This window comes from Medicago sativa, chromosome 2 (assembly GCF_051527215.1).
Source record: "Medicago sativa cultivar Bolivia chromosome 2, Bolivia_mono, whole genome shotgun sequence".
NCBI lineage: Eukaryota > Viridiplantae > Streptophyta > Magnoliopsida > Fabales > Fabaceae > Medicago > Medicago sativa.
In genome coordinates this window covers 7815200-7842094 of record NC_140750.1, presented here as the reverse complement: position 1 = coordinate 7842094, position 26895 = coordinate 7815200, and the positions used below count along the sequence as shown (strand labels likewise).

Sequence of the window (26895 nt, the reverse complement as noted above, 5' to 3'; positions counted from 1 at the left end):
GTCGTTTTGAGTTCATATATACTATATGATTACAAAACTCTGTCAAAAAACATGTTACATAAATGATATGATGAATGTAACAACCTCTTAACAACAAACACAACTTGTTTCATCTACAATACTATGTTATAACAAGATGAAAATTCCAACATTTTCATCTCAATTAAAATGGACCCCTAATGACTTTGCATTATACCTACAAAAATGTTTAAAATCAAAAGCCTTAAAACCAGGCAAACAAATCCATGCAATGTTACTCACAACTGGAACAAACACAAACATCTTATCCTTAAGTTCCAAACTTGTTGGAATGTATTCTAGTTGCACAGACCTAAAATCAGCAACCCTTTTGTTTCATAACATTCACAAACCAAATGTTTTTGCATTTAATTGGATGATTTTAGGTTTGGTGTATAATGGTTACTTTGATAATGCATTGTTTTATTTTCGATTAATGCGCAATAAAGGTCTTGTTGGTAATAAGTTTACATTTGGGATTGTGATTAAGACATGTGTTGGTTTAATGGATGTGAAGAAAGGGAGACAGGTTCATGGGATGATTTGTGAAATGGGTTTGATGAATGATGTTTTGACTGGGAATGGTTTGATAGATATGTATGGGAAATGTGGAAGTGTTGATTATGCTTGTAGGGTGTTTGATGGAATGTCTGTGAGAGATGTTGCGTCGTGGACGTCGATGATTTGTGGGTTTTGTAATGTGGGGAGGATTGAGGAAGCGTTGGTGTTGTTTGAGAGGATGAAAATGGAAGGATATGAGCCGAACGATTTTACGTGGAATGTTATCATGGCTACATATGCTCGTTTGGGAGATAGCAGGAAAGCTTTTGGTTTTATGGAGAGAACGAAAAAAGAGGGTTTTATTCCTGACGTGGTTGCATGGAATGCGTTGATTTCTGGATTTGCACAAAATCATCAAATCAGCGAAACATTTACGGTGTTTCGGGAGATGCTAGTTTTGGGGATTTGTCCTAATCAAGTAACTATTGCAGCACTGCTACCTGCATGTGGATCAATAGGTTCTATTCAACGGGGAAGAGAAGTCCATGGATTTATTTGCCGGAAGGGGTTTGATGCGAATGTTTTCATTGCAAGTGCTCTTATTGACATGTATTCCAAGTGTGGGAGTTTAAAAGATGCTCGAAATGTATTCAACAAGATTCAACGTAAGAACGTTGCTTCATGGAATGCAATGATTGATTGCTATGGGAAGTGTGGTATGATTGATTCCTCCATCGAGTTGTTTAAAAAAATGCAGGTAAAAGGACTGCAGCCAAATGAAGTTACTTTTACATGTATTCTTTCAGCATGCAGCCATAGCGGTTCAGTGGAAAAAGGTTTAGAGATCTTCACATTAATGAAAGAATGTTATGGGGTTGAGATACGTAAGGAGCATTATGCTTGTATCGTTGATCTCTTATGTCGGTCAGGAAAGATAGTAGAAGCGTATGAGTTTATAAAGGCCATGCCAATACAAGTCACAGAGTCAATTGCTGGAGCTTTTCTAAATGGGTGCAAAATCCATGGCAGAAGAGATATGGCTAAACTGATGGAAAAAGAAATAATGAAAATGCAGTCAAAAGGATCTGGCGGCTTTGTTACATTATCAAATATTTATGCAGCTGAAGGTGATTGGGAAGAGGTTGGGAATGTAAGGAAGGTGATGAAGGAGAGAAATGTCAATAAGTTGCCTGGTTCTAGTTGGCTTGAAAAGCCATGTGAGATTCTTGAAGGGAAGGAAGAGAAAGAGGTGGCTGTTGGCTTGGATATATGACACTTGACACTATATAATGTGAGTGTGTTTTATTCTTCAACATCTAGCTGCAAATATATCATTTAAGTCTGATGGTAGTTTCGAGTTTATGTATTTCTATAGCAAAATCTGCTGAACTCAGTTTTGTTCAACTACTAATTCTTGACTAATTTCTGGATACTGGAGTAACTAACTTTTGTATTTTACCGGTTTTGATTGGATTAACTTCTTGGTTCATCTATTGAATATGTTCTCCAAGAATTTAATTTATGTATATATCAGCGACTAATCTTAACTTCTGTTTGCTATCTTTGTTGTCTTAAATATGTAAGCCTGTTCTGGATCTAAATAGGACACTCTTTTCATTTTGACAAGGGAATGGGAAAAAGAGGCACCGACATATAAGATGATATACAACTTTTGCTTTGATCAATAGATGTCATTAGAAGGGAAATTCTACCACAGCATTGCAGTAGTTGTTGACTGATATATATATATATATATATATATATATATATATATATATATATATATAATACTTTTGCTTCCATGATGCTGGAAAAAGCTCTTGCTTAAATGATAGACATAAAGTTGTGTTTGTAGAAATTGATGGGTTAAGTGGTTGAAGATATGAATAATTTGCTGCACAATTGACTTTGGGATAAATTTATATTATGTGGCAGCTTTCAAATTTGTAATAGTTTCAATAGAAAGTTATATACCTGATGTTATATCTTATAATTGCTTCTTTCATGTTTTGCCTTGGATTAATGATTCTATTTTGGTCTGGTTAAGTATAATTTGTTAACATACCAAATGGGATTCAAGCAAGTGTCATTATTTTTGTATATTCTTAGCAAGGTTAAAATCTAAAGTAGTGATAAAATATTCTTAGTTGATGACAAGTTATCAGTAATTTTACCACTAGCCTTCTAAAGAATATGTTTTCATGCCACAATTGTGAAGATTCATTGTTCTTTGATGTTTGTTAGATGTGTCAAATACTAAGTTGAATTTAATTTGATGGTTTCTTTTCTTTCTCTTTACCCTGTTTCTTCCTGAACAGCTTTTAACTTGGATTACCCCTTAGATTTTGGAAGCTTAACTTGGATTGGATTTGCAATGGTCAGCTTCTAGATGTCACAATAGGATTTTTTTATGTTAGAAATCAATGGTGGGATGGAGCCAGAGAGATTGTTCTGGCTCATGTCAAAGTAGGTAAGATGGACACACACAGTATCCAATTTCAGGTAGAATTTTTCTGTATAATGAGTTTCTGGCAAGGTCAAGCTTAAGCACTTGATTTAGTCCTCCAAAAGAACCTGGGAGTGGACCCAAAAAATTGGTTTCCACTAGTAACAGGCTACGAGGAACTATCAGCATTCGCTGACAAAGCAACTGACAAGTCGTTGTTCTTTAACTCTCTCAAATTAAGCGTGGGAGGGTAAAGACTATTTTTTAAAGTTTACTTTTACGGGTTCTGATAAAGTTTTGACTTTTTTTTCTCTTCATTTTCTTGCAATTTTATGATAATTTATTTTATTTTTTTGCATTTTATTAGTGTGATTCTTGATGATGTTGTTCAGTTTGAACTCATTGTGATCCTTTGAGTAAATTTTTTTTTCCAAATATTTGAGTAATCTGCAAGGTGAAGATTTGGTTTGTTTTTCATTCTATCTTGTAAGGGAACTTCATTTATTAATTAAATTTTTGTAAAGGGCTCTTGAATTTATTCTGCAGTTACTGAGTAATGGATTTTGTAGGTGGGGCTGAATCTTTTACCAAATGAAAGGAATAGAGATTGGATTAGACTCTAATGAATAGCAGCTCTGGTTAATGAGATGATTATCCTGATCTTTGATCTAATGAGGAGAGTCTTTCGGTGTAGAATGTGTCGACACTGTAAGGAAGCTCATTCTCGTCATAGAAGCTTTCAGATGTACAAATATTCCTATCACTCAGGATGTTTTCCGCAATTCCGAGCTGCAGAAGGATTTTGACTGCTAAAAAATTTAGGTCCTTTGCTCTCTTCTTTGTCTCACCAGTGAGCTTATTGGAGGACATATCAAGTATTTGAAGCATCCCAGTGAGACAAGTTTATGTGCAATATTACCTGTGAAGTTGTTTATCCATAGACCACAGCCCAAATGTCTCAAAATCTAGCAAGTCTGCAATGCAATTATGTTTTGATTTCCACCATTGATGTTTGCATTAGAATTTTTATGTCACAATTTTTAAATTTTGCAGAAAGAAAGCTCTCTTTACAGTATTTACTCATTCTCTTTATATACACTGTTTTCCGAAATTCTCCTATTTGGACAATTTGGAACTATAACGTGCTTATCAAGAGAGCAACGATCCTTGTGTCAAAAAAAAGAAAAGGAAAGCAAAGATCCAGAGATTGTGTATATATAATGACATATTTGACACTTGCTGGATACATTATTGATTTGAAATAATTTTAATATTGGTAAATTATGTAGCATTTTTTTTTTTTTATATTTTAGACAAGTCTTTCACATTTTTTAAAAATGTTTTTGTAGAGAATGATAAATGAATGTTTATGATTAATATACTTTAAATTTAAGAATTTTATAACAACATGATTTGGATTTGAAAATTTTATTTAAGCCCTAAAAGATCATCATCTAATACAATTTTTGAGTTCCCCTATTATGGGGAGGATTTTGGATTATGAAACAAATAAACTCCTCAAAAGCCCTCTCTTCTCTTACCTCATTTTTTTTTTCTTTTTCAAAGTCTTCTACTTCCCTCCTAAACTCCCAAATAGAAACTTAATGTTCTAAATCACATTCTTCTCATATAAATGAGGATCTTTGAAGAGATTCATTGTCTCATCTAAGAGAAGCAATCCAAAAGTGGTAGTGAAAAATATTTTATTGGTGGTGCCAATTGAAAAATATTAGATACCAAGTGAGTTGGATGAGGTTGAAAGATATCATCTTGTATCAATATATCTATTGTAATTCTAATTTTCATATCAAGAGAATTTTCAACTTAAAAATTCTTGATGTGTTTTCTCTACTATCTTTTTTCTCATTTCCACTAAGTGTTAATTTTAAGTTCACAGAGGATAAAAATTAGGATAAATGGTCATTTTGATCGCTGACTCCACACCTTGCTATTATAATGATCCTTGACTCAAGAAAAAAAATACAAAACAATCCTTGACTCAAAAATTTGTTAGTCAATATTGAAAGAACATATTTTAAACATTTTCATCTTCGTCATCATCTTCAACAACATTTTTCCTTTCGAGTTCGGGTATGCTCCATTTAGGCTAAGCTCCATTTACTCCATTTAGGGTTTGGATGCAAGACATGTGGCAAAAAAAATCTAACGGTTGAGATTTTAAATTAAAAAACAAATATTTGTTTAATAAAAATACAAAATAATAACAAACAAAATCATGTTCCCTTCTTCTCTCATATCACAACAACCTTTTATTGTTTTTTAATTTAAAATCTCAACCGTTAGATATTTTTTTGCCACATGTCTTGCATCCAAACCCTAAATGGAGTAAATGGATCTTAGCCTAAATGGAGCATACCCGAACTCCTTTCATGAACCTTCACAAAAAAAATGCCACCCAACTCTTTTGAACGGTCAAATTTAACGTCAGAGTCTAAGGTGACTAATAAATTTTTTATTCGGTGATTGTTTTGTATTTTTTTAAAGTCAGGAACCATTATAACACTAAGGTGCATAGTCAAGAACTAAAGTGATAATTTACATTAAAAATATGTTTGTATTTCCCAACATAAGATAACAACAACTTTATCAAATCATCTTTATTAATCATTGATTAATTCTCACCATCATAAATATAAGGGTTAAATATGTTTTTGGACCCTATAAATATACCAATTTTTCATTTTAGTCCCTCTAAATTTTTTCTTCAACTTTTAGTCCCTATAAAATTTTCAATCGCTACTTTTGATCCCTATTTTTAAGCTAATTTTTGTATTTTTAAATGAAATTATGCATAAATGTGTAGAATATTGTAAAAAAAAATTAGAATTTTTTAACAAAACACAAATCACAAATTAAATATGAATTTTTAACCTTCAAATATATAAAAATTCATATTAAAATTCATGTTTTGTTAAAAAATTCTAATTTTTTTTTGGGAGAGATTCTTATAAAATTATGAATTTTTCTGCAAAATTTCATTCAAAAATATGAATTCAACATATGAGTTTACTTTAAAGGAGGGACCAAAAGTGAAGATGGAAAATATTTAAGGGACTAAAAGTTGAAGAAAATTTTAGAGGAACTAAAACGAAAAATGGACATATTTATAGGGACCAAAAACATATTTAACCCTAAATATAAATGGAAAATATTAACTTAAGAATGATGCACATTATATTAACCCTAAATATAAATGGAAAATATTAACTTAAGAATGATGCACATTATATTAATAGAAAAAGGGACATGCATCACCAACATAAATTTCTTCTACTAAAGTCTAATAAGAATCCACTATTTTGCAATTATTTTTACAAAGTAATGTTATAAGTTTTCACCTATTTAAAACTATTTTATACTGCTAGTTCATCTTTATTAAACTCTTTTATTTATGGAAATAAATTAAAATTGACAATCATTAGGACAATTTTTTTTCTCACAAATATGACAATTTTTACTGAGTAGACTTATTACACCACATAGAAATATCAAGTCCCTGCACAAGATAAACATGGATCGATAAGATAAAAACTACAATGTAAAGGACGTCGTATATAGATAGAACACTAAAAAAAATGCATATACCGAACATCTTAAACACCAATAAAAAACAAACCTACCACCACAAAAAAAAAAACCTCCAACATCAAATCAACGCAAAAACCAAGTTAAACTCACACAAACCAACATAAACCAAAAGTTAAGTCAAAATCTCACACGTCCGCCGTGAATGACCAAAAAAACAAAATCCAAACACCTTTTTTTTTAATGGCAAAATATATTATATAGATAAAACAATAGAATAACCCAAAAGTACACAAGCAGCAAAGCAAACAAACTTCTGCACCAGCAATTCAATGGAAACAAGAAAAAGGCAAAAGAAAACACCGTGCGATAAAAAACTAAAAAAAAACTACACCGATAACACCAAAAAAGTCACCCAAAACCTGCCCCCAAAAACAAACACCAAACACCCTAGGAAAAACAGCAAGCTTCCAGGCAAAACCGAGCAAGGGCGACCAACCAAACCCCCCACACAACCACCGCACTGCACCCACAATACCACATAAACTACCGATACCAGCACATGATAGGTTGCACCTCCCACTCGTAAAAGGACTAGAGGCACACAAAAACTCTTAGCCGGGAACCATTTTCAAGAGGAGAACTTCACCCGATCCACAATCGACTCGACAATCGGAGTCCCTTCATCAAAGATAACATCATTGCGGGAGTTGCAGACATCACCTCACTCAAACACCTATCACCCACTACTCACACCAATGCCACTCCAAAAAACCATCACACCTCCAGAAAACCCCTAACATCACCTCACCTTTTCATCACCACGGACAACATCTCACTTTCTCATCACCACAATTGAGCCAAATTCCCTCACTCATTTAGATTCCACCACCAATGTCATAAGTAAGAGACCAAATTACCTTTGATACTTAGTCAAATTGCAGGTTGATTACATATTAATGTGAACTTGTCAGAGAATCATTTATTCTAAAACTATAGCAATGAACACTTCCATTTCTTTTGAAAAATATAGAAGATCTCAACTCCAATTTTAAATTCATAGGTAAATAATTCTTTAACAAGTTCACATTAATATGCAATCCAACATACAATTTGACATATTTGGATATTGTGCTATGTCATAATCTTTAACCAATGGACCATGTTAAAAGTATTCACAATTTGTTAAAAAAAAAACACTACGGTTACAATTTAGGAAGTCTTTCATTTATCATTTTAGGAAAATGTTATCTGCAAAAAAAAAAGGATAACTATGGCATGCCAGCTATGAATCAAGCATGAAATTAAGAACTTAATAGGATAATCTTTTTTTTTTTTTTTGACGATACTTAATAGGATAATCATGATCATGTAGTTGTTGATAATAATTACAAGCACGTGGAGACAGAATCTCCCAACTGCATATATCCACTTGTTGTAGTATTTCATTTTTGTTTTCTTCCAAACTAAACCCAACAAACCCGGAAAATTAAAAAATAAAAAATACACGTGTCACAACGAGCAATTAGCTTCAACTAGTGGTCCCACACTAACATCACCACCGGCGCCGGCACCACTCCTCCTACCTCTCCAAAACACCGTCGAACACTCCGGCAACTCTCCGAGATCGGCAAACAACGACATCTCCTCTTCTCCCAACATAGACACTTCCTTCTCCGAAAACATCGGACACTCCAACACTGCCGGCGATCCGATCGCCTCCACATCTCCAAACCATCCGCCTAACTCATCACCGGCAATCATTGAATTTTCTTCGATATTCGTAAACGTTTCATCGGGTTCTTGTTCTTGTTCTGGTTCAGGTTCTGATTCTGAGTCTTTGTTTGATGCGGTGTTGTTGCTGGTGTTGCGGTAGTTTCTTGGTGGTGGCACGGCGTGGTTGTGATCGGAGGTGTATGTTACAAGGAGAACGGTGGGGTCCATGTGGTTTCTTTCTACTTGTTTTCTTGCTGGACAATTCTTTGAACTGCTACATCTATAGTATCCTCTGTTCCAAAATTTCCCCATATGAGTAAATCTTATAAGAATTGCATACGGTCAAAACTACGTGCAGTTCTGCCGTCAAAAATCAACTTTGATAGCAGAACTGCATGCAGTTTCAACCGCAGCATACATATTTCATCGCATGCAACCTCGATCTCTAATATATTAGGGCTTTAAATTGAAAGGACAATGTTTCAATAATTTGGCTTTTATGCAAAATTCAAAGGCTTTTTATTTTTCAAAAATTGATTTTTATGTTTCTAAATTCTAATTTTTTTGTGACATGAATGTAAGGGGATGAGAATGAATACCTTGGATAAGGGGAACCTTTGATGGGTTTTTGACCATACTTTCTCCAAGCCCATGAATCAGACGGTGGAGTGTTAGTCCCTTCCACATTCTTCATTGGAATTTCTACTACCCTTTTCTTTATACCTCGCCTATTATACATATTTACATTTTAATAGTTAATTAACATGCAAAACTATTATCTATAGATCAATAGTTGAGATGTTGATATAATTCATAATGATGCATGTAGTACACTCAAATTTTGCTTAAAAGGAATTTCTACAAAAGCTTACTATGAATTTTGCATCAAGTAACAAACTTAATTTGTCTCAAACTATATTAATATTGATGGAAAATTATATTTACCTTTTAGCAGAAGAAGAGAGTGATGATCTTTCCATGTTAGAGGGAATTGAATCAACAATGTTTTATTCACTCTCACACTCACATAAGCTTGTAAATCCACTGTCAATTTCGAGCTATAGTTAATCTTGACCCTTAATCACTCTTAAAAGGTGTCGGTGATATGATATTTATAAAGTGGCTACCTAATTAAGCATAGAAAGAGGTATGCTCAAAATAAATAAGAAAGTGAATTGAAGAAGATTATAAAGATTGGAGAGTGCCCTCTAAAACTAGGAGCTTTGTGGAGACTTATTGGTGGAGCAATTATCACTGCATCATTATCATTTGTTTATTAGGGGAACGTCCCGTTGAGTACCGCATCTTATGGAAGCTTATGACTAATTATTTAATTTAAAGTACATGTCATTTGAAAGCAACCTTAAGGTTTAATAAGTGATTATTTTATATGAAAATATCTGTAAGGATAAGGCCACTTATTAAAGTCTACTCTCTTTTTGTCATTTCTTGGGCATTCTTCCAATCAATTACTATTAGTTTAGTTTTTTCCTTCGTTTGATTGTCTCTTTATTTTATGTTTCTTGCATTTGATTTTTCTTGGGCACTTTATAATAATCAAACGGCCATCTAGAAGAGTGAGTGATACAACTATATAAATAACATATCGTGCATCATCATGAAGAGATTCTTTCTTTTCGTTTGGAGTATAAATCTCACCTTTCTTACTCACGTGCCCTACCTTTACGGTTGATCATTTTTGTGTGGGAATACCAAAGTATCCTTTGAGCACGAGTATGTAAACTAATTCTTCGAAATAACTAAGATTTATTTAAATGATTGATCTCTTGCAATATATGTTTTTTCACATGCATAACGTGTAGTTATGAGGTTCAAACATCTATTAGCTGTAGAGCTGTCAAAACGGGCCGGGCCTTACGGGCCGGCCTGAAAGCCCGAATTAAATGCAGGGCCTGGGCCGAAAATTTGGAGCCCGAATCGATTCAGGGCTTTTTGGCCCGGCCCGAAAAAGCTCGGAGCCCGGTCGGGCCGCGGGCGGCCCGCAAGCCCGCCAAAAAATACAATTTTTTTTTTGTCTTTGTGTGTATATGAAATTCAGTTCTTAGTTCTCACACAGGCGCCAGACAATACCATCTTCGCAAGCTCACTCACGTCTCAGAATTAATATAAAATAATATCCAGTCAATTGAGAACCTTTTTTTTTCGTATTAATGTTAGTTTTTTTTTTTTTGGTGACATTAGATGTGCAAAAGTGCAACACTTATAAACTTCAACTGTTCAACATCACACCCATGTTAATTACATCAAAGTGATTGCCTCGATATTTCATTTTCAACTTATTTTAATAAAATTATTTTTTGATTTTTGAAAGGAAAAAAAAAAAGATACGGGCCAGGGCCGGCCCGTTAGCCCGGGAGCCCGTGCAGGGCCGGGCTCGGGCCCCAATTTTCTAGCCCATATTCTAACCGGGCTTTTTAGCCCGGCCCTAAAAAGCCCGTTGCCCGACCAGGCCGGGCCTAAACGGGCCGGGCCGCCCGTTTTGACAGCTCTAATTAGCTGTGTCAAACTATGTTGATCCACTTGATCACTTTTAAGTAAATGATTTTGAGCTACTAGTTATAAATTAACATTGTAAAACTAAAAAGAGAAAACATGTTTTCTTGTGCTTAGGCTAAAAAGGAAGATAACCAAAACATTACACAAAGAAAATGACGATTTATTTAGATCAAAAGGAAAGTAAATTCAGGAAGAGTGTTGTTGTTTTTTTGTTTTTGTTCGAAAGCCAGGAAGAGTAGACATTGTTCTCGTTACAATATAAGCTGAAAATTACTCTTTTCACGTATGAAATTGCTCATTCACTTACCTCAACGACAATTACTTTTAAATCGGTGAACCGATCTTAAAAGTGTCAGCGGCAGTTAACTGTCGCTGAAAAATGCCAAGTTGCAGTTAACTGCCGCTGAGGTAAGTGAATGAGCAATTTCATAAGCGAGAAGAGTAATTTAGATAGAAGCTACTTCTTGGATTTCAAAAAGCCCGGCCCACTGAGAATTATTTGTATGCAGCCCACTAAGAATCTTAGACATGGTAGATATAATATTTGATTTATGAATAGAAAATTACTCTTATCACCATCATTTTTGCTCCAAAACACTAGGAAAATACAAAATACCTCCAACGTCAATTAATTGTCGTTGGAGGTATTTTTCTATTTTCCTTATTTTTGGAGAAAAATGTTTATAAGAAGAGCATTTTTCTAATGAATATTGTTGGTGCAAACTTGATACTTACACTCAATCTTGAGAGAAAAAAGAGAGTTCATAAAGTTCTCGTATAGATCATAATGTTTTCTTTTGTGATGACAATGAAAAAAGTTTAAATTGATGAACTATAAAATTATGAATTGAGATTGAATAGAGGTTGAAGAAAGATATTCATTCAACTAGTTACAAAACTAAATATTTATAGGCTATGTATGGTAACTTTCACTATAAGTCACCGATCTAACTAACTATTATTAACATAGTTGAATTTATCAATAACAAATATTATCAATTGCATTCCATCAAACGTAACCATTGGTTTTATCTACTACACCATGCTTCAGATTTGGCTGCTCTAAACTGGACGTAATGTAAAATAAGATAATCAAAAGATATTATACGAACATATCCTTAATTTATTATATTTACTTATAACATCGATCACAATCCAAAATATAAACATAGACTTTGCTTGATACAAACTAATGAATAATTGAGAAGTTAGGTGATAGTAATGAGTTTAAAACGAATAAAGCACAAGAGCTAATTAGTTGATAAGGGGATTAACTTATTGAATTTGTAGCGTTTGGTAAAAATTAGTCGTTGAACTAACTGATAAATATGAAATGACATAAAAAGATATTTTTAAGTAAATTTTTGTAATTATGATGATAAGGGGAAAATTGAAGTGATTTATATATAAAAAAAAAACGCTAAAAGCTCGTGAGAAAAAAAAAAGTTACTAAATGATCTACTTTGGTCATATAACTTATAAGTTATAAATTATTTGTTATAAGCTCGAAAGTTGGTTTTGGCAAACAAGCTCTAATAATAGTGATTATTGATTTATTTATATAGTAATAATGTTAATATAGTACTTTCTTAAATATATATATATATATATAGTACTAATGTTATTTGCTCTAAACATAATTTTTGAAACAACATTGTCGTATTGCTAGAACATAGTAAGAACTCAATATTCTATTAATTTATCTCTACTGTTGATTTTTTTTGTCAACTTGGATCACACGGTTTCTTGACGATTCTACTATCTCCTTGTGATATAATGAGATATAGCTGCTAATCCCTGGATTAGTTCTTTTTTTTTTTGGTGAAGGTCATACAAAAAAACAAAAAAAAACACAAAAGCTAACTAGAAATCGAAAGCATCAAAGTTGAGCAACGAGAGCAGCTCATCAGGAGGTGTCACCCAAGTTGTTACTCCAAGAGTAGAGTTCCTTCCCAACTTAGCCAAAAAATCTGCACATACATTGCCTTCACGGAGCACATGTTTGAACACCAAACCTGGGAGTTGATCCAATAAACTTGTGATTTTAGCTAGTAAAGAAGCATAAGCATGGAAGGAGTGAGATTGTCTGTCCATAAGTAGGTTTATGATCTCAGTGGAGTCTGTCTCACACTCAACATGCAACACCGAATTGTTTATCAACAAAACCAAACCGTTATAAATTCCAAACAACTCAGCAATAAGTGCATCACCGCAACCATCATTAGATGAGAATCCTGCCACCCAATTTCCTGCAGCGTCTCGAATCAATCCTCCTGAACCGATGACACCACTTTGATCAGAACTTCCGTCCACATTGAGTTTAAATTTACCCAATGGGGGAGCTTTCCATTTGACCTTTTTCCTATCATCCCAGGCTTTTATAATTTCCTTCTCTCACCAAAACAAAAACTATATACCTTTTAATCATTGTTACTTATAATTTAATTATATAAAAAAAAAAAATTAGTGAGGGAGAACATTTTCATCGTCCCACATTCGATATGGCTTGAATAAGTATTTGTAAGTCGGGGCGGTCATCATTTTACAAACTGGTTTTGTGGCGTTGTGTTATGCTCAACCATAAATTCTATGATGATACTAGAATCTATCCTATATTATTTAGGTCATCTACTGTATAATTATTGTTATCAGGTCACTTGGGTCACGCTACAGATATCCAGTCATGGGCGTGAATTTAGGGGTGGGAATAAGATATGTCGAGTTACGCTTTGCAAGACTTGAGTCTGGCCTGTCAAAAAATTGAAGGCCTAAGTCTGGCCTTTTGAAAGCCTGATGTGACCTGCTAGAATGTTTAAAGGCTTATTTCATATAAACATATTTAAATAAGTAATGTGATCTAATTTTAAATAGAGTAACAAACTAATAAGTCAACGTGGTTAAACTTTGTTTTGATATTTAACATGGTATACTAATAAACTTATGTTTAAATATGTGAAAAAGTTAATGTATACTAATAAACTTAAATTACTGAAAGATTAACAAATTTATATTTAATTGAATAATATTAGTAATAAATAATATTATTCATTTGTCAGCAAAATAAAATAATATTATTCATATTTACTTAAGTAGATTGGTCAGATAGGCCTAAGAGATTTTTTTTATGGCTTGTGGCCTGACCTCTTTAGCTAAATAGACTTCTAAAAAAGTCTAAGCTTACTCTATTTAAGAAAAAAGTTTGGCCATACCTGATCTGTCATAGGCTAGGTCATGTCCCTAGTTGGAATCCAAAGATTAGAATAAACAAAAGAAAATGCATTTTTATTATATTGTTATTTTAATAAAATCATCAACAATCCGTAACTAAATTTTATTATTATTTTTTCGTCGAACAGTAAGGTAATTCAACATAAGATTAAGATTGAACATAAACAATAATATTCGTAGACCTGAACAATTCCCTTCATACTTCTCGACTTATTTGTAAAGTTTGTTGGCAAAATGGTGACCAAGATGCCATGGTTTTAAATGTGGATGGGCTTAGTGAGAAATCATGAGTGAAATTTCCATTTTCGTTTTTATGAGAGTGTTGGTTGGTCGAACGTGTTACATACAGAAATTCAAGCTCTCTTAATTGTCATCAAGTTGTGTTGGCAAGCGGGTTTAAGAAAAGTCATTTGTTATTTTGATTCCCTTCATGTGGTCAAGTTGGTGACTATGAGAACACATCAATATCACCATTATGTTAATGTGGTGGAGATTATAAGAGATTACATGAAGAAAGATAGAAATGTTATTTTGAAACATACACTGAGTGAAGAGAATGCTTGTTCATATATCCTTGCAAAAATGAAAGCTAATTGTGTAGATTCTTTGATCCTAGTTAACGAATCTTTTCCTAACCCGTCTTCGGCGCTTATAGCGAACATTCGAAGAGTGTCCTTTATTAGGACTTCGTTTTTGTTTTTGTTCTTTTTCTCTCATGTAAAAAAAAAAAACTTAAAAAATTAGGTAGCATTTTTTTTGAGAGAGAAAATTAGGTAGCACTTAGCAGCGCACTTTATGTAACTAAAAGCGATAATATAATTTCAAAAGTAGCTTAGCTGTACAGGGCTTTTGGCCCCTCCTCAATAGCCAAACAAAAAAAGAAAGTAAAGTAGCAGCATATGGGATTATTATAAATAAATTTGGTTGGTGCACATGAGAATATTATAACCATGTGCTTTCATTAATCACGTGGAGCTATTTCTTTAAAGAAATTCACAATTTTTTTTTTTTTAAAATTGAGTCAATTGTGTTCTAGACTAACAGAACAACAGAACTATCCTAACCACCATGCAGTTATGTATGTCTCTTTTTTTCAGTAACAAAAGACTCACATATCAAAATAAAAAGAATAAAAGAGAACATGAGACAACATATAAATTCAGAGTGAGGAGATTTGTTTAAGTTCAAAGCTTCGAAATCAATGGCACTTCTATGAAAGAAATTGTATTTCCCTCGCTAAAAAAGATTAGCGATGTTAATTAATTCAAGTCATGCCATGAGATATGCATTTATCAATTATAGAGTTTATATTTATTTTACTCATAATAAGTCTATTTTTAATTTAACCAAGGTATTTGGGTTCGAATCTAATCTTAGACATGCGGTAACGTTAAAAGTTTGCCGTGCTATTTGAGCTTCACAAGGCTTGAGAGATCATTTTCCATAGTTGCGCGTTCGGAGGATACATGCATCGAAAAAACTCCACTTTGTTAATCCAATCACAATGGAGGCAACAACCATTAGCGCAGGCCCAACAAGAAAATTAAGTCCCATTGCCACCATTGTCATCTTTGGTCCACATGCTATGATGCTTGAGTTTGATGCCATGAATAAACCTTCATCACTGCATCTAAAAAAAATTTAAAATTTTTGGAAGAAAGTAAATTGCAACAATGGCAACAGTAAGAGGAGAAATAACCCAAACCCATTTCCATCCAAAAGTAAACTACAACAGTAAGAGGAAATTGCTCTCCGACGCGACACACTCGCCGGCGCCACCGTCGAACTCGAAACCACCGACGAACTTGGATATGGTTATAAAATCTGCTTGTGTTGACGTATTGGCAGATATGTCGTTTTGGATTACTCGATTGGTGTTTATCGTTGCGTTTTTTAGGCCGTTTATGGAGGCTTTAGCGGTGAATCAGGATGTAAAGGTGCAGATCTGAGAGCAATTTCTTCTTGAGCTTCGTTTATGGAGGTTGCATTTTTGAGGTGCAGATCTGTTAATCTCATAGATTGCCTTGGCCACATCGATTTCGTTTTGGGTGTGAGAATCGATTTTCTGTACACAGATTAAAATCGTTGTTGTTGTTTTTCTGGGATTTTAGTGCTTTTTACGTGTATATTGAATTTGAGTTTGAGATTTTCTGGTGAAAATTGTTGTTGTTGCTGTTATGTTACGGGAAAGTACTGTAATAGTGGTGTGTTGTTGAACAATGAGGAGAAAAAGAAGAAGGTGAAAGTGAAAAAGAAGAGGATTGTTTTGAAGAAAGAAGAAGAGGGTTCTGAGTTCTCACGAGGGAAGAAGAGAGGGAAGAAGAAATCCAAGGGTATTTTGGACATTTCACATGTGTCTTGGGTCATTAAGGGCAAAAAAGTCATTTGACCTGTGTTTTGCTGACGTGTCCTGAGTCCTACCCAGTCACCACATGCCACATAAGCGTCACATTGCTAATCATCTTCCACCTCACCAAAAAAACGTAATTATGACTAAATTTTAAGTGATTAATATTTGCAGTGACAAATTGGAAGGATTAGCAAGTACATGGACTAAAATTCAACTGCGGTCTATTTGCAGGGACTGGACACATATTTAAGCCTTAAAAAAATGACATTAGAACCTTGCACTCCCAATAAAATATAACTGGTTGGATGTCACTGTATGTGCAATAGTAGTTATTGAATTCTAAATATAATGTCAAAACTTTATAAATATATAAGGGTCTGTTTGGTAGTGAAGAGAGAATGAGAAGAGAGAAAAAGGTGAGAGAGAGTATGGGAAGAGAGAAAAAGATGAGAAATATAGTAGATTTTTAGTATTGTTTGAATGAAGAGAGATACAAGAGAAATAGAAGAGAGAGAAGTGTTGATTATTTTTAAAAGTACGAAAATACCCTCAATTTCATTTATTGAAAAAAACATAAAATTAATTTTATCTTTTAGCTTAAATCAAATAATTAATTTATTAAATTACTTAATTTAACTCAGTGGATTAATTTCACTTGTACTAATTTAAATGATTTCAAATAATAATTTTAATTATTAAAATACTAACTTGTTCATATTACTGAATTTATTTTAATATAAAAAACGTGGTTTTTTTGTATACAAAAAATAACCCTTCTCTTTTTTCATTATACAAAAATAAACCTACCTTCATCCATTATTATCATCATTCACCGTCCACTCAATACCTTTGCCTTCTCTTAGATCTCGTTCAACCTGCAACATCACTCCATACAATAAAAAAACCTTGAATATTATTTCCAAAAAAACCTTGCATTTCATCCATCTAACAATAAATTGATTCATACCCACAAGTTTCACCCCAACAAAATTTCAGAAATTACTTATTTCTCTCGTTAATATTATTATGTTCTACCTTAATTGCATGTTTTGTGGCTTGTAAAATCTCCATGGATCTTTGTATTCAACTGGAGTGATGTGCTTTTTTGTTAACTCACGGTCAATTTCAAGGGCAAATGTGGAAACATGCATTGTCTAGCTCATTTCTTCCCACTTTGGAGAGAACTGCAAAATACGTGGGACCCACACGAATTTGGTCTTTCTTCACAGTTTCTCTGATGTGCCAAACGAGAGAAATTGTCTCTCTCTCTCTCTCTCTCTCTCTCTCTCTCTTATTTCTCTCATCTCTTTTTCTCTCTTGCTTGTTTCTCTTGTTCCAAACAAGCCGTAAAAGAAACGGTAGATGATCCATTTGACAAAAAAGTTGTGTCTATATTAACTTTAAAATCTCAAACACCTAAAGAAATTATAAGCATGAAAATTGCAGCTATTGCCGACCACAGTAGTTTATAGACTTTCAATTTTGTGTAGTTTGGAAGCAACTATCAATAATTGCTTTTGTTACTATTAGGGAAATTAGTTTCAATATGAAAGCTTTGGTTTAATCACCAAACCAACAAAGAAAGAGATGTAACAAAGAAAGGTCAACATCTAAGAGAACATATAAAGATTGTTGACATCAACTACTCTCCAACCTCATATCTAGCTTTTTCTAGTAACATCCTAATTCTTTGTTTTACCACACATAATCTTTTTACTTTTGCTTCTTCTTAAAGCCACCTTGGAAAAGTCATGTTTCTAAATTAATTGAAAAATACAAACACCACACAACAAAATGGAATACTAAAAAAGAAATGACCTAAAATCCAAAACATGTAAATGATTGGTTGAATTATTCTTGTAATTTCACTTTCATAGAGGGCAATATAGTCATGCAAAAAGTATATTAATCAATGATTTTAAAACCAAATTAAAGGTCAAACTAGAGATACCACTTGTCGTTGTTTGATTGGTTCAATCGATTAAAACATGACAAATGATCAAATGAAAATTCAAAAAAACAAGAAACAGAATTTAAGTTCAATCAAACTAAAATACAATCACGATCAAATCAACCATCGAACTGGTCAGTTCTCGGTTCACTGAACCGGTCCAATATTCAAAACATTGGTATAAATATCATCATATGTTTATCTACCATGACTTGTCAATTAATGTGTGTTATATACAATTCAAAAAGATTAGCTGATTTTTCCAAAGCAAAAATCCATTCATGGAGGCAGATGAAATCTTGAAGCTCTTTGATACTTGTTGGTTTGGCTTTCAAAATTTGAAGGAACATCCAAGTTCTTCAATATCAATAATTTCTCATGAAAACCAACATCATCAAATTCAAGAAAAACCAATGCTTTCTCGTATCAAAACCAAACATGCAAGGTCCGTGAGTGACCAGTTAAACACCATGACAAATTTGAAACATGATTCTATGTCTCCAAACTCTGTCCTTTTCCAACCACAGCTTCAAACAATCCTCTCAGGAAAAGATGTCACAGACTTCAACACAGAAGCTGAAAAGCAAACACAGTTGCAACTTCAAGACGTGCCTAACAAGAATATCACAAGAAATGGAAGAAGGAAAAGTGGAAGCAAGAGTTTATCAGACCTTGAGTTTGAGGAGGTAAAAGGGTTCATGGATCTTGGTTTTGTTTTCTCAGAGGAAGATAAAGATACAAGCTTGGTTTCAATCATTCCTGGTTTGCAAAGGTTAGGGAAAAATGGTGAAGAAGAGAATGCTTCTGATGTGTCTGCAATTCAAAGACCTTACCTTTCTGAAGCATGGGAGGATCAGAAAAGAAGAAAGAAAGATAAACCTTTAATGAAATGGAAAATTCCTGCTCCTACTAATGAAGTTGACATGAAATATAGTCTCAAATGTTGGGCTCAAACTGTTGCTTCTACTGTTAGATGATGAAGTTCATGATTCAAGGTTTTCTGGTTTGCTTGTATCATTGAGGTTGTATTTGAATTTTGGCTCCCTCTTTTCATTACGTACTTTGTTTTAGTTGTTCCATTATTTTCTGAAATTTGTTGGTAATCACATTACATAAATTTGTATATTGTAATCTTAGACTAAAAGTATGGGAATGTCGCTCCGGTTATTGGATCTGTTAGTTCAGTTTGTAGGTGTCAGACAACTTTTGTATGAGAAATAGCAAACCAGAAAACATGAACAAATTGGATTACAAATCGTTCAGGGAGAGGGCTGCTGTAACCTTACAACTCTACTTGGCCTTCGAGGTGATGTATCACGTCATGGACTTGACATCCGAGCAAAATTGAAGATCGCTAATCGCTATATATCGAAGTCCTTGACAAACAAATTGTATATGTAGGAAAGGTTGTACGAGCTAAAGATGTAGTAGCTGTTTGTTTTGGCGGTGTATGAAAAGTGGATGTGCGTTTATGCAGAAGCTACGTTTTGCATGTTGTGTATTTTCACGCTACATTGCTCTTGAATGCACGGTGGCGGTTATTGACCTAACTTCTACAATCAACAGGAAGGACACTATCAAATTGGAAACATTGCAGCTGCAATTACGTCTCACTGTCAAAGAATCATAGTACGTGGGAAGGGTGTCAAAGAACATGTGATGATGGAAGACAAAAGGGTTTCTGCAAAGAGATGGAAATTGAAAAATAAAAGCAGAAAAACATTTCAGGTTACAATTGCAATCAGATTGAACGTTATAAGAGGGAGGGACTATCCAATGCAATCAGAAAAGCATTGGAGTTGAGTGACTTTACAACAATATGTTGGAAGAGTTTCCTTTGCGGATCGATCCTTCGGCCAAATTAAACTCCATTTAATTTTGGGACATACTTTCACCTGCTGTCACCGCTAAAAAGTTCTCAGTGTTTATGGAAGTGTGCATTCAGATTTCAGACTGCATAAATTGTTCAGAATAATACATCCAAACAACAATCAGGACTTCATTCCTCTGCTATAAGGTCTCAAGCCCATTGTGAAAAAATGAGAATGTAGATTGGAAATATTTAAAGCCAACCATTTTACATTTATCAGAAAACTTTAGAACAAAAATAAGTAATAAAACATCAAAAATTTGCACAAATTAACTTAACACTGAAAATATAAGAAAGAGTTTGTTAAAATTTAGCATTTGCTCACTTTTGGAGTTTCCTGTTTTCATTTTCACTGATAAAATGATGAGTTGAGGTAGAGTAGATTGATGATCCTGTAGTCATTTTGCCGAAAAATTGCATCTACTCTCCATGTTGGTTAATATAATAGGTTTAATCTCTCTCCGAACCTAACCTAGTTTCCAATCATAGAGCTTTCTATCTATAGATTGATCCAATACCAAGGAACTAATTCGTTCATAACTCAGTTCAGTAGACTGCATACATAGATAAGGCGGAGCATCTTGGCTCAGCATTATAGCACATAGAGCTTCAACGCTGCTACAACACATCACTAAGTCGAAGCGCTTGACTATGAGAATAAACATTAGAGAAGACATAATGGATGATTTTGAAAATGCATTTCAAAACAGATCCAATATTTCTAAAAACTTTTAAAAATGTCAACACTGTTTTTCAGTGTTTCGAGAAAAGTATTCTCTCATGTTACGTCTTCTCCCTAAGACAATAAAAAGGAAAAAATCATAACCAAATGTCATTCTAGCCATTCATATACAAAGTGAAATCTGAAATGAAAATTGAAAATCTTGTTAGAAAGTAAACAGGCCCTTAGTTTCATCAAGTATGTCGCATTTAAGCACAAAATAGTTATAGAGAAGGACGAGAAAGTGTTGCATTTCAGAAAATTCCTGCCAGCTTGAGGATCAACTATTGATTGTGAACTTTACCTCCAAAGAGAGAGTGTTTCACTATAATGTCTTTTTTAAATTGATTATAATCATTATAGAAGTTCATTAAGAAGATTATAGTTTGTAAAGTAAACTTTCTTTCACCAAAACAATATGTTTTTTTGTTTGTACATGAACAAAATCAGGAAAGTGTTCACACTTCACAAGCTCTCAAACTACACTCTTCCCATCCCATCCCATGACAATACAAAATAAAACCGAGTAAAGAACACAATAGAACTTCAAAAAACATAACAGCCTTCAAATGTGTTGGTCTTCATCAACTGAACATGGTTAATGCAGCAACAAAAATGGACACAAATATTGTTCCTTGAAGGCTAATCAAATTGTTTGCACCAGAAGTAGCTTTAGTTGACTCTCCTTGATCACCATCTTCAGATGAACTATCCTTATCAGCTTTAGGTGCCTTCGCCGTAGCAGGAGCAGGAGCTAGAGCCTTAGGCTTAGAGAAGTCCAAAGGAATAAGCACCTTATCAACATGATATATAGCAAGTGTCTTATCAGAATACACAATCCCTGTGAGTGTAGCATTAACCGAAACAGTTGAAATATTCACACTGTTACCATAAGCAGTCACATTTATTTGATAACCAGAAGGGCTATCACTAGCCAGTGTCAGCACAGGGTTGCTAAGCGAATCAAAATTTGAGCTCGAGACGTAAACAGTAAGAACATGAAACTGTATCAGTTCTTTCTGTTGGCGTTCGCCAAGGGAGTTGAGGTATCCGGCTTTGAGTTGGGAAAAGGCACCGTCATCAGGTGCAAGGATGGTTAAACCACCGTTTTTTGTTGTCACCAGCTGTGAGTTAATTTGGTTGATGATTTGTGTGGTTTTGAGCAAACGGATTAGCGTGTTGAATTATTTCGCTTTACGTAGAATTTTGATGATGTCTTGACCGGACGAAGAATCCGATGAGGGTGATTGAGGTAATGAAGGGACTAAGGGTTTTGCTGGTGCTGTTGCAGGAGCTGGTGTGGCAGGGGCAGGTTTTTCCTGGGCTTTAGGTGCTGCAGCAGGTGATTGAGCTGAAGTAGTGGTAAAAAAAATATGAACAGGTAATACTAGGTGTGTGAAGAAGATAATTTGCTTCATCTTACTAGATAGTTTATCTGTATTTGGAAAGATACAAAAGATAAGTAAGATTTTACTGCTATGAGTGTTTGATGCAAGGTTTAGTTTAGTTAGAAAGAAAAGGGGAAGTTACAACTTTTTCACATAACATAACATATCATATGTTTGATTAATTAGTTGTGAGAGTGGATATTTGACAGTGGTTTTGTTATATAATTATTAAAAGATTATGCAGGTATATATTATTAAAATGTGTATGCATGAACTATTAATTTTGCTTTCATCACATCTTAAGAGTTAGACAATCAATTATTTGATGTGTGTGATATGAAAATATGATTGGAAAAGGGGCTATTGATCTGTATAGAGGTTGAGATTTTCCATCGACCAGAAAGAAAAGGAAATAATCAAATTATAATTTATATCCCTAAGTGACATTGTCTGACAAAGATTTGGTAATCAAGACTGAGGAACTATGAAGCAAACATTAGACTTACCAATAGCATATTCTAAGATTAGATGTTAATTACAGACTCTATGTTCATTAAACCTGAGCTGTAAGTACTAAAGACTAAAGAAAGTAGTATTGAAGAGAAGCAAGAAATGTCAAATATTAAATCTATATTGTATAAGAGCAACTCCCATGAAGGATTCTAAATTTTTTTCTGCATTGGAGTTGAGTGAAATTACAACAGTATGTCGGAAGAGTTTCCTTTGCGGATCGATTCTTAGGCCAAAGAAATACTTCGATTGCGGTACCTTGTAAAATATGTGAATGTTCTTAAATCTTATGAGGCAATTGTGAGTCCTCAAAAAGTAACTTTAGCACATAAATATGGTAGTATTTAGTTATTCATGCATTGGAGATGCTCTAAAGGTCACATTGTTCCATAGAGTCAAATTACGCAATCAACGGTAAACTCTATTTAATTTTGGGACATACTTTCACTCGCTTTCACTGCCAATAAATTATCAATGTTTATGGAAGTGTGCATTCAGTAGACTGCTTGCATCTGCTCTCCATGTTGGTTAATCTAATAGGTTTGATCTCTCTCCAAACCTAACGTGATAGTTTCCCATCATAGAGCTTTCTATCTATCAATTGATCCATTACCAAGGAGCTAATTTGTTCATAAGTCAGTCTGCTTATATAGATAAGGCTGAGCATCCTTGGCTCAACATTGTTGCACATAGAGCTTCAACGCTTCACTAACTCGAAGCGCTTGACTATGAGAATAAACATTAGAGAAGACATAATGGATGATTTTGATAATGCATTTTAAAAATTGATTCAATATTTCTAAAAACTTTGCAAAATGTCAAAACATTGTTTTTCAGTCTTTCTAGAAAAGTATTTCCCTCTTAGTGTTCTCTCTTAGTCAAAACATAATGGAAGACATGTTTTTTTTACCACTACTTCAGCTCAATCACCTGCTGCAGCACCTAAAGCCCCAGAAAAACCTGCCCCTGCCACACCAGCTCCTGAAACAGCACCAATAAAACCATTAGTCCCTTCATTACCTCAATCACCCTCATCGGATTCTTCGTCCGGTCAAGACATCATCAAAATCCTAAGAAAAGCTAAATCATACAACACTCTAATCCGCTTGCTCAAAACCACACAAATCATCAACCAAATCAACGCTCAACTAGTAACAACAAAAAACGGTGGTTTAATCATCCTTGCACCAGATGATGGTGCCTTTTCCCAACTCAAAGCCGGATACTTCAACTCCCTTGGCGAACGCCAACAGAAAGAACTCATACAGTTTCATGTTCTTCCTGTTTACGTCTCAAGCTCAAATTTTGATTCACTTAGCAACCCTTTGCTGACACTGGCTAGTGATGGTCCTTCTGGTTATCAAATGAATGTGACTGCTTATGGAAACAGTTGTCGAACAGCAAAAAGTGACTAAATGCTTTGTAAGAAGTATAGATTTTACATTGTTGCAACGTAAACTACAACGAATAGCCAGAAAAAAACTTCAAATCAGCCAAGTTCTTCATTCAAACTGTTACAAGCCATTATACAACACTGGTTTATAAAATTTCAACCAAGAACTATGTACAAAAATAAAGAGCTTAATTTTTTTTTTTCAGGGCGTTACATAAAACAGTTTAACTTAAAAACTAGAATCCAAAAATGATCATTGGTAGATCAAAGGAAGTGTTTTTCTCGCATACAACCTTCAAGTCAAATGAATTAAGTAATCATGAAAACTACCTACAGGATTCTGTAGCCTCTCTTCTCTTGGAATTTTTCTTCATCATATCAACCCAACTGGCTAATACATTAGAGACTTCAAACTTACCAGCAATATTCATCTTTCGAGCTAACTCTTCAAGTATGGCAGGATTCCCATACTTTGAAAAATCAGCACCAAACTTGTTATAATCAAGCTGAGGAGCTTTCATCCCCTTCTGCATCATTTCATCTATATATTTACATGCCTCGTCTGGCCTGCCTTGTCGTATAAGCCCACCAATGAATACAGTGTAGGAGTTATCATCAGGACAGCAACCCTTGTGACGCATCTCGTCCCAAACAGCTCGGCCCATTTCGTAATTTTTTGTGACAAAATAGGATTTCATTATCATGGTGTATGTGTGAATTGTTGGTTCGACGCCACTTTGAATCATTTTCTTGTATACTCTCACCGCATCATCTGGCATATGTTGACTAGTCATCAGTTTTATCAAAGCATTGTATGTCCTTCCGTCAGGTGGACAACCTCTTTCACGCATTTCCTTCAGCAGATCATATACCACATCCATTTTCTTCTGCCTCCCAAACCCAGTGATCAAACAAGTGTAAAGTGCAACATCAGATTGACAGCCGCGATCCACCATTTCGTTAAAATACTCCACAGCTTCTCTCATCATCTTTTGTTTGCACAAGTCCTGAATCAGAATCGTATAACTTCGAACATTAGGCAATGGACCTTTTGCTTTCATGACTTCAAATAACTTAATCCCGTCGGACTTCTTCTGACACCTCAACAACCCTTCAAGCATAATGTTATGTGCAACAATATCCGGATTAAATCCCTTATCAATCATCTCATTCCACACCCTCCCTGCCTCCAACAAATTTCTAACCCTACACCAACCATTAAGAAGTATGGTGTAAGTTTGTAAATTAGGAACAAATCTATCTCTAAGTTTCTCATAAACAACTTCTGCTTCCTTAACAAGCTTCGCCGCACCAAGACTATCAAGCAAGAAATTAACAGAATCAACACCAACTTTAAACTTATACTTCTTCATCAAATCAAACACCCCAACAGCTTTTTTCCTTTCCTTGGCCGAAGCAAAAGCCTTAATAGCAATAGAAAAAGTGTCCATTGTCAAAAAACCCTTGTCACCCATTTCCTCAAGCAATGCTACCATAGTCTCAAATTGTCTAGTCTTCCCTAAAATATCCATCATAGTATTATAAGTCCTAGAATCATGTTCAAAATCAAGTCTTTTCCCCGCCCAACAAAAGAACCTAAACGCCGGTTTCCTAGCATGTTTAAACCTATGCAACACATCAACAACCAAATCATGTGATAACACAACACCGCATTCATCAAGAACAGCTTCCATATTCCTATCCAAATCAAACAATTCATGAATCAACTTACATACCCTATCAACCTCATTTGGATCTGAACATGACCCAACACCATCAGAATCAGATTCAACATCACTAACAGTACTAAATGACTTAATATTATCTAAAAACATAAACTTTCGTTGAAAACTAGAAAAGGGCAATCCATAAAAACAACAACCCAAATGGGGATTCAGCAGTTTTTTTTGTAGAACAAGGAATGAAGAGGGGTGTGACAAAAAAAGTGGAATTTGACAATAAGAACGATGGAAAGAATAATTAAGAGAAGAATGAAACATACGAGACAAGGACAGAGAGCTACCACTAGGTAACCGCCACATTTGCTGTCCTGCTTTTGTTCTTGTTCTTCTTCTGTGATGGAGAGAGTGAAACTGGGTGGTGTTGGGGCCATGTTGATGTGTTGAATCTAACAACAACGTTGTTGATAGAATGTTGGAGATTGAGGTTTTGGTTTTGGTTTTGGTTTTGGTTCTGTGTACTAAAGAGAGAATCATTTGTTTACGGGAAGGAACAGAACAGAGGAAGTGAAAGTGAAGTTGGGTTTAGAATGGATGATTCCCTGCAGTCATTAAAATTACACATTCACAAAGTCAATTCATTTTCAGCCATTGGATACATCTAATGTTACAAATTTTAAGTCTTTGTCTCTCTGGAAAGTTACCGCTCCTCCTTGCTGCAGTGTGCGCAATACCGTCCGTCGACTATCCAATCCAAAATCACGTCGTGCAGACTACCGAACGAACATATGTGTGAAAATGGATCAGACAAAACCTGCGATGTGTGAGACGGTGAAGTTGGAGTGAGTTATCGGTTTTTCTCCTCAACCTCTAAACACAAAATAAATAGTTGTTTTTCTTGAAAGAGTAATGATATTTTGACATCCATTTGATGACAACTTTGTTGACAACCTTATTTTTCTCATTTCTTACTAGTGCTGTACCCGTGCATACGCACGGGTTGCGCCGTTGGCGCATTTTTTTTTGCCAATGTTTATATTTTAATTCTAGAGTTTTTTAAA

At 34.3% G+C, this 26895-nt stretch overlaps 4 protein-coding genes and 2 pseudogenes across 7 annotated transcripts; 3 read left to right on the top strand and 3 right to left on the bottom strand.

Moving 5' to 3' along the window:
* The first annotated feature begins 3 nt into the window (after positions 1 to 3).
* Positions 4 to 4040, top strand: LOC146944151 (pentatricopeptide repeat-containing protein At5g59600 pseudogene; annotated as a pseudogene). 3 transcript variants are annotated; one of them, XR_015025863.1, is made up of 3 exons: positions 52 to 1810; positions 2838 to 2989; positions 3535 to 4040. The product of XR_015025863.1 is annotated as a pentatricopeptide repeat-containing protein At5g59600 pseudogene, transcript variant X3 (transcript). The 3 variants fall into 3 exon arrangements; XR_015025862.1 differs by lacking the exon at positions 2838 to 2989 and having other exon boundaries at positions 4 to 1810; XR_015025861.1 differs by lacking the exon at positions 3535 to 4040 and having other exon boundaries at positions 43 to 1810.
* A 3676-nt stretch (positions 4041 to 7716) lies between these two features.
* Positions 7717 to 9505, bottom strand: LOC146944150 (putative WRKY transcription factor 65). Its single transcript, XM_085742560.1, has 3 exons — positions 9173 to 9505; positions 8827 to 8955; positions 7717 to 8519 (listed from the first exon to the last, which is right to left on the bottom strand). Exons 1-3 carry the CDS (start codon positions 9205 to 9207, stop codon positions 8024 to 8026), a joined length of 660 nt encoding a protein of 219 aa, XP_085598686.1. The 5' UTR covers positions 9208 to 9505; the 3' UTR covers positions 7717 to 8023.
* Positions 9506 to 18375: 8870 nt separating this feature from the next.
* LOC146944149 (uncharacterized) lies at positions 18376 to 19452 on the top strand. The gene has a single exon (XM_085742537.1). The coding sequence runs from the start codon at positions 18555 to 18557 to the stop codon at positions 19248 to 19250; it is 696 nt and encodes a 231-aa protein (XP_085598663.1). The 5' UTR covers positions 18376 to 18554; the 3' UTR covers positions 19251 to 19452.
* Positions 19453 to 21249: 1797 nt separating this feature from the next.
* Positions 21250 to 23825, bottom strand: LOC146944148 (fasciclin-like arabinogalactan protein 11 pseudogene; annotated as a pseudogene).
* LOC146944147 (fasciclin-like arabinogalactan protein 12) lies at positions 22491 to 24177 on the top strand. Its single transcript, XM_085747916.1, has 2 exons — positions 22491 to 22496; positions 23641 to 24177. Exons 1-2 carry the CDS (start codon positions 22491 to 22493, stop codon positions 24175 to 24177), a joined length of 543 nt encoding a protein of 180 aa, XP_085604042.1.
* A 68-nt stretch (positions 24178 to 24245) lies between these two features.
* Positions 24246 to 26397, bottom strand: LOC146944146 (pentatricopeptide repeat-containing protein At3g62470, mitochondrial-like). Its single transcript, XM_085742536.1, has one exon. It carries the CDS (start codon positions 26369 to 26371, stop codon positions 24482 to 24484), a length of 1890 nt encoding a protein of 629 aa, XP_085598662.1. The 5' UTR covers positions 26372 to 26397; the 3' UTR covers positions 24246 to 24481.
* Positions 26398 to 26895: the final 498 nt, after the last annotated feature.

Bases quoted from the DNA above. Each gene is read 5' to 3' on its own strand.
- LOC146944150 (XM_085742560.1), bottom strand. From the start codon at position 9,207: ATGGAAAGATCATCACTCTCTTCTTCTGCTAAAAG. The intron at 8,956-9,172 runs GTAAATATAATT...TATGTATAATAG, and splicing joins CTCTCTTCTTCTGCTAAAAG to GCGAGGTATAAAGAAAAGGG. The intron at 8,520-8,826 runs GTATTCATTCTC...ATTTTGGAACAG, and splicing joins AAAGGTTCCCCTTATCCAAG to AGGATACTATAGATGTAGCA.
- LOC146944149 (XM_085742537.1), top strand. From the start codon at position 18,555: ATGGAGGCAGATGAAATCTTGAAGCTCTTTGATACTTGTTGGTTTGGC.
- LOC146944146 (XM_085742536.1), bottom strand. From the start codon at position 26,371: ATGATTCTCTCTTTAGTACACAGAACCAAAACCAAAACCAAAACCAAA.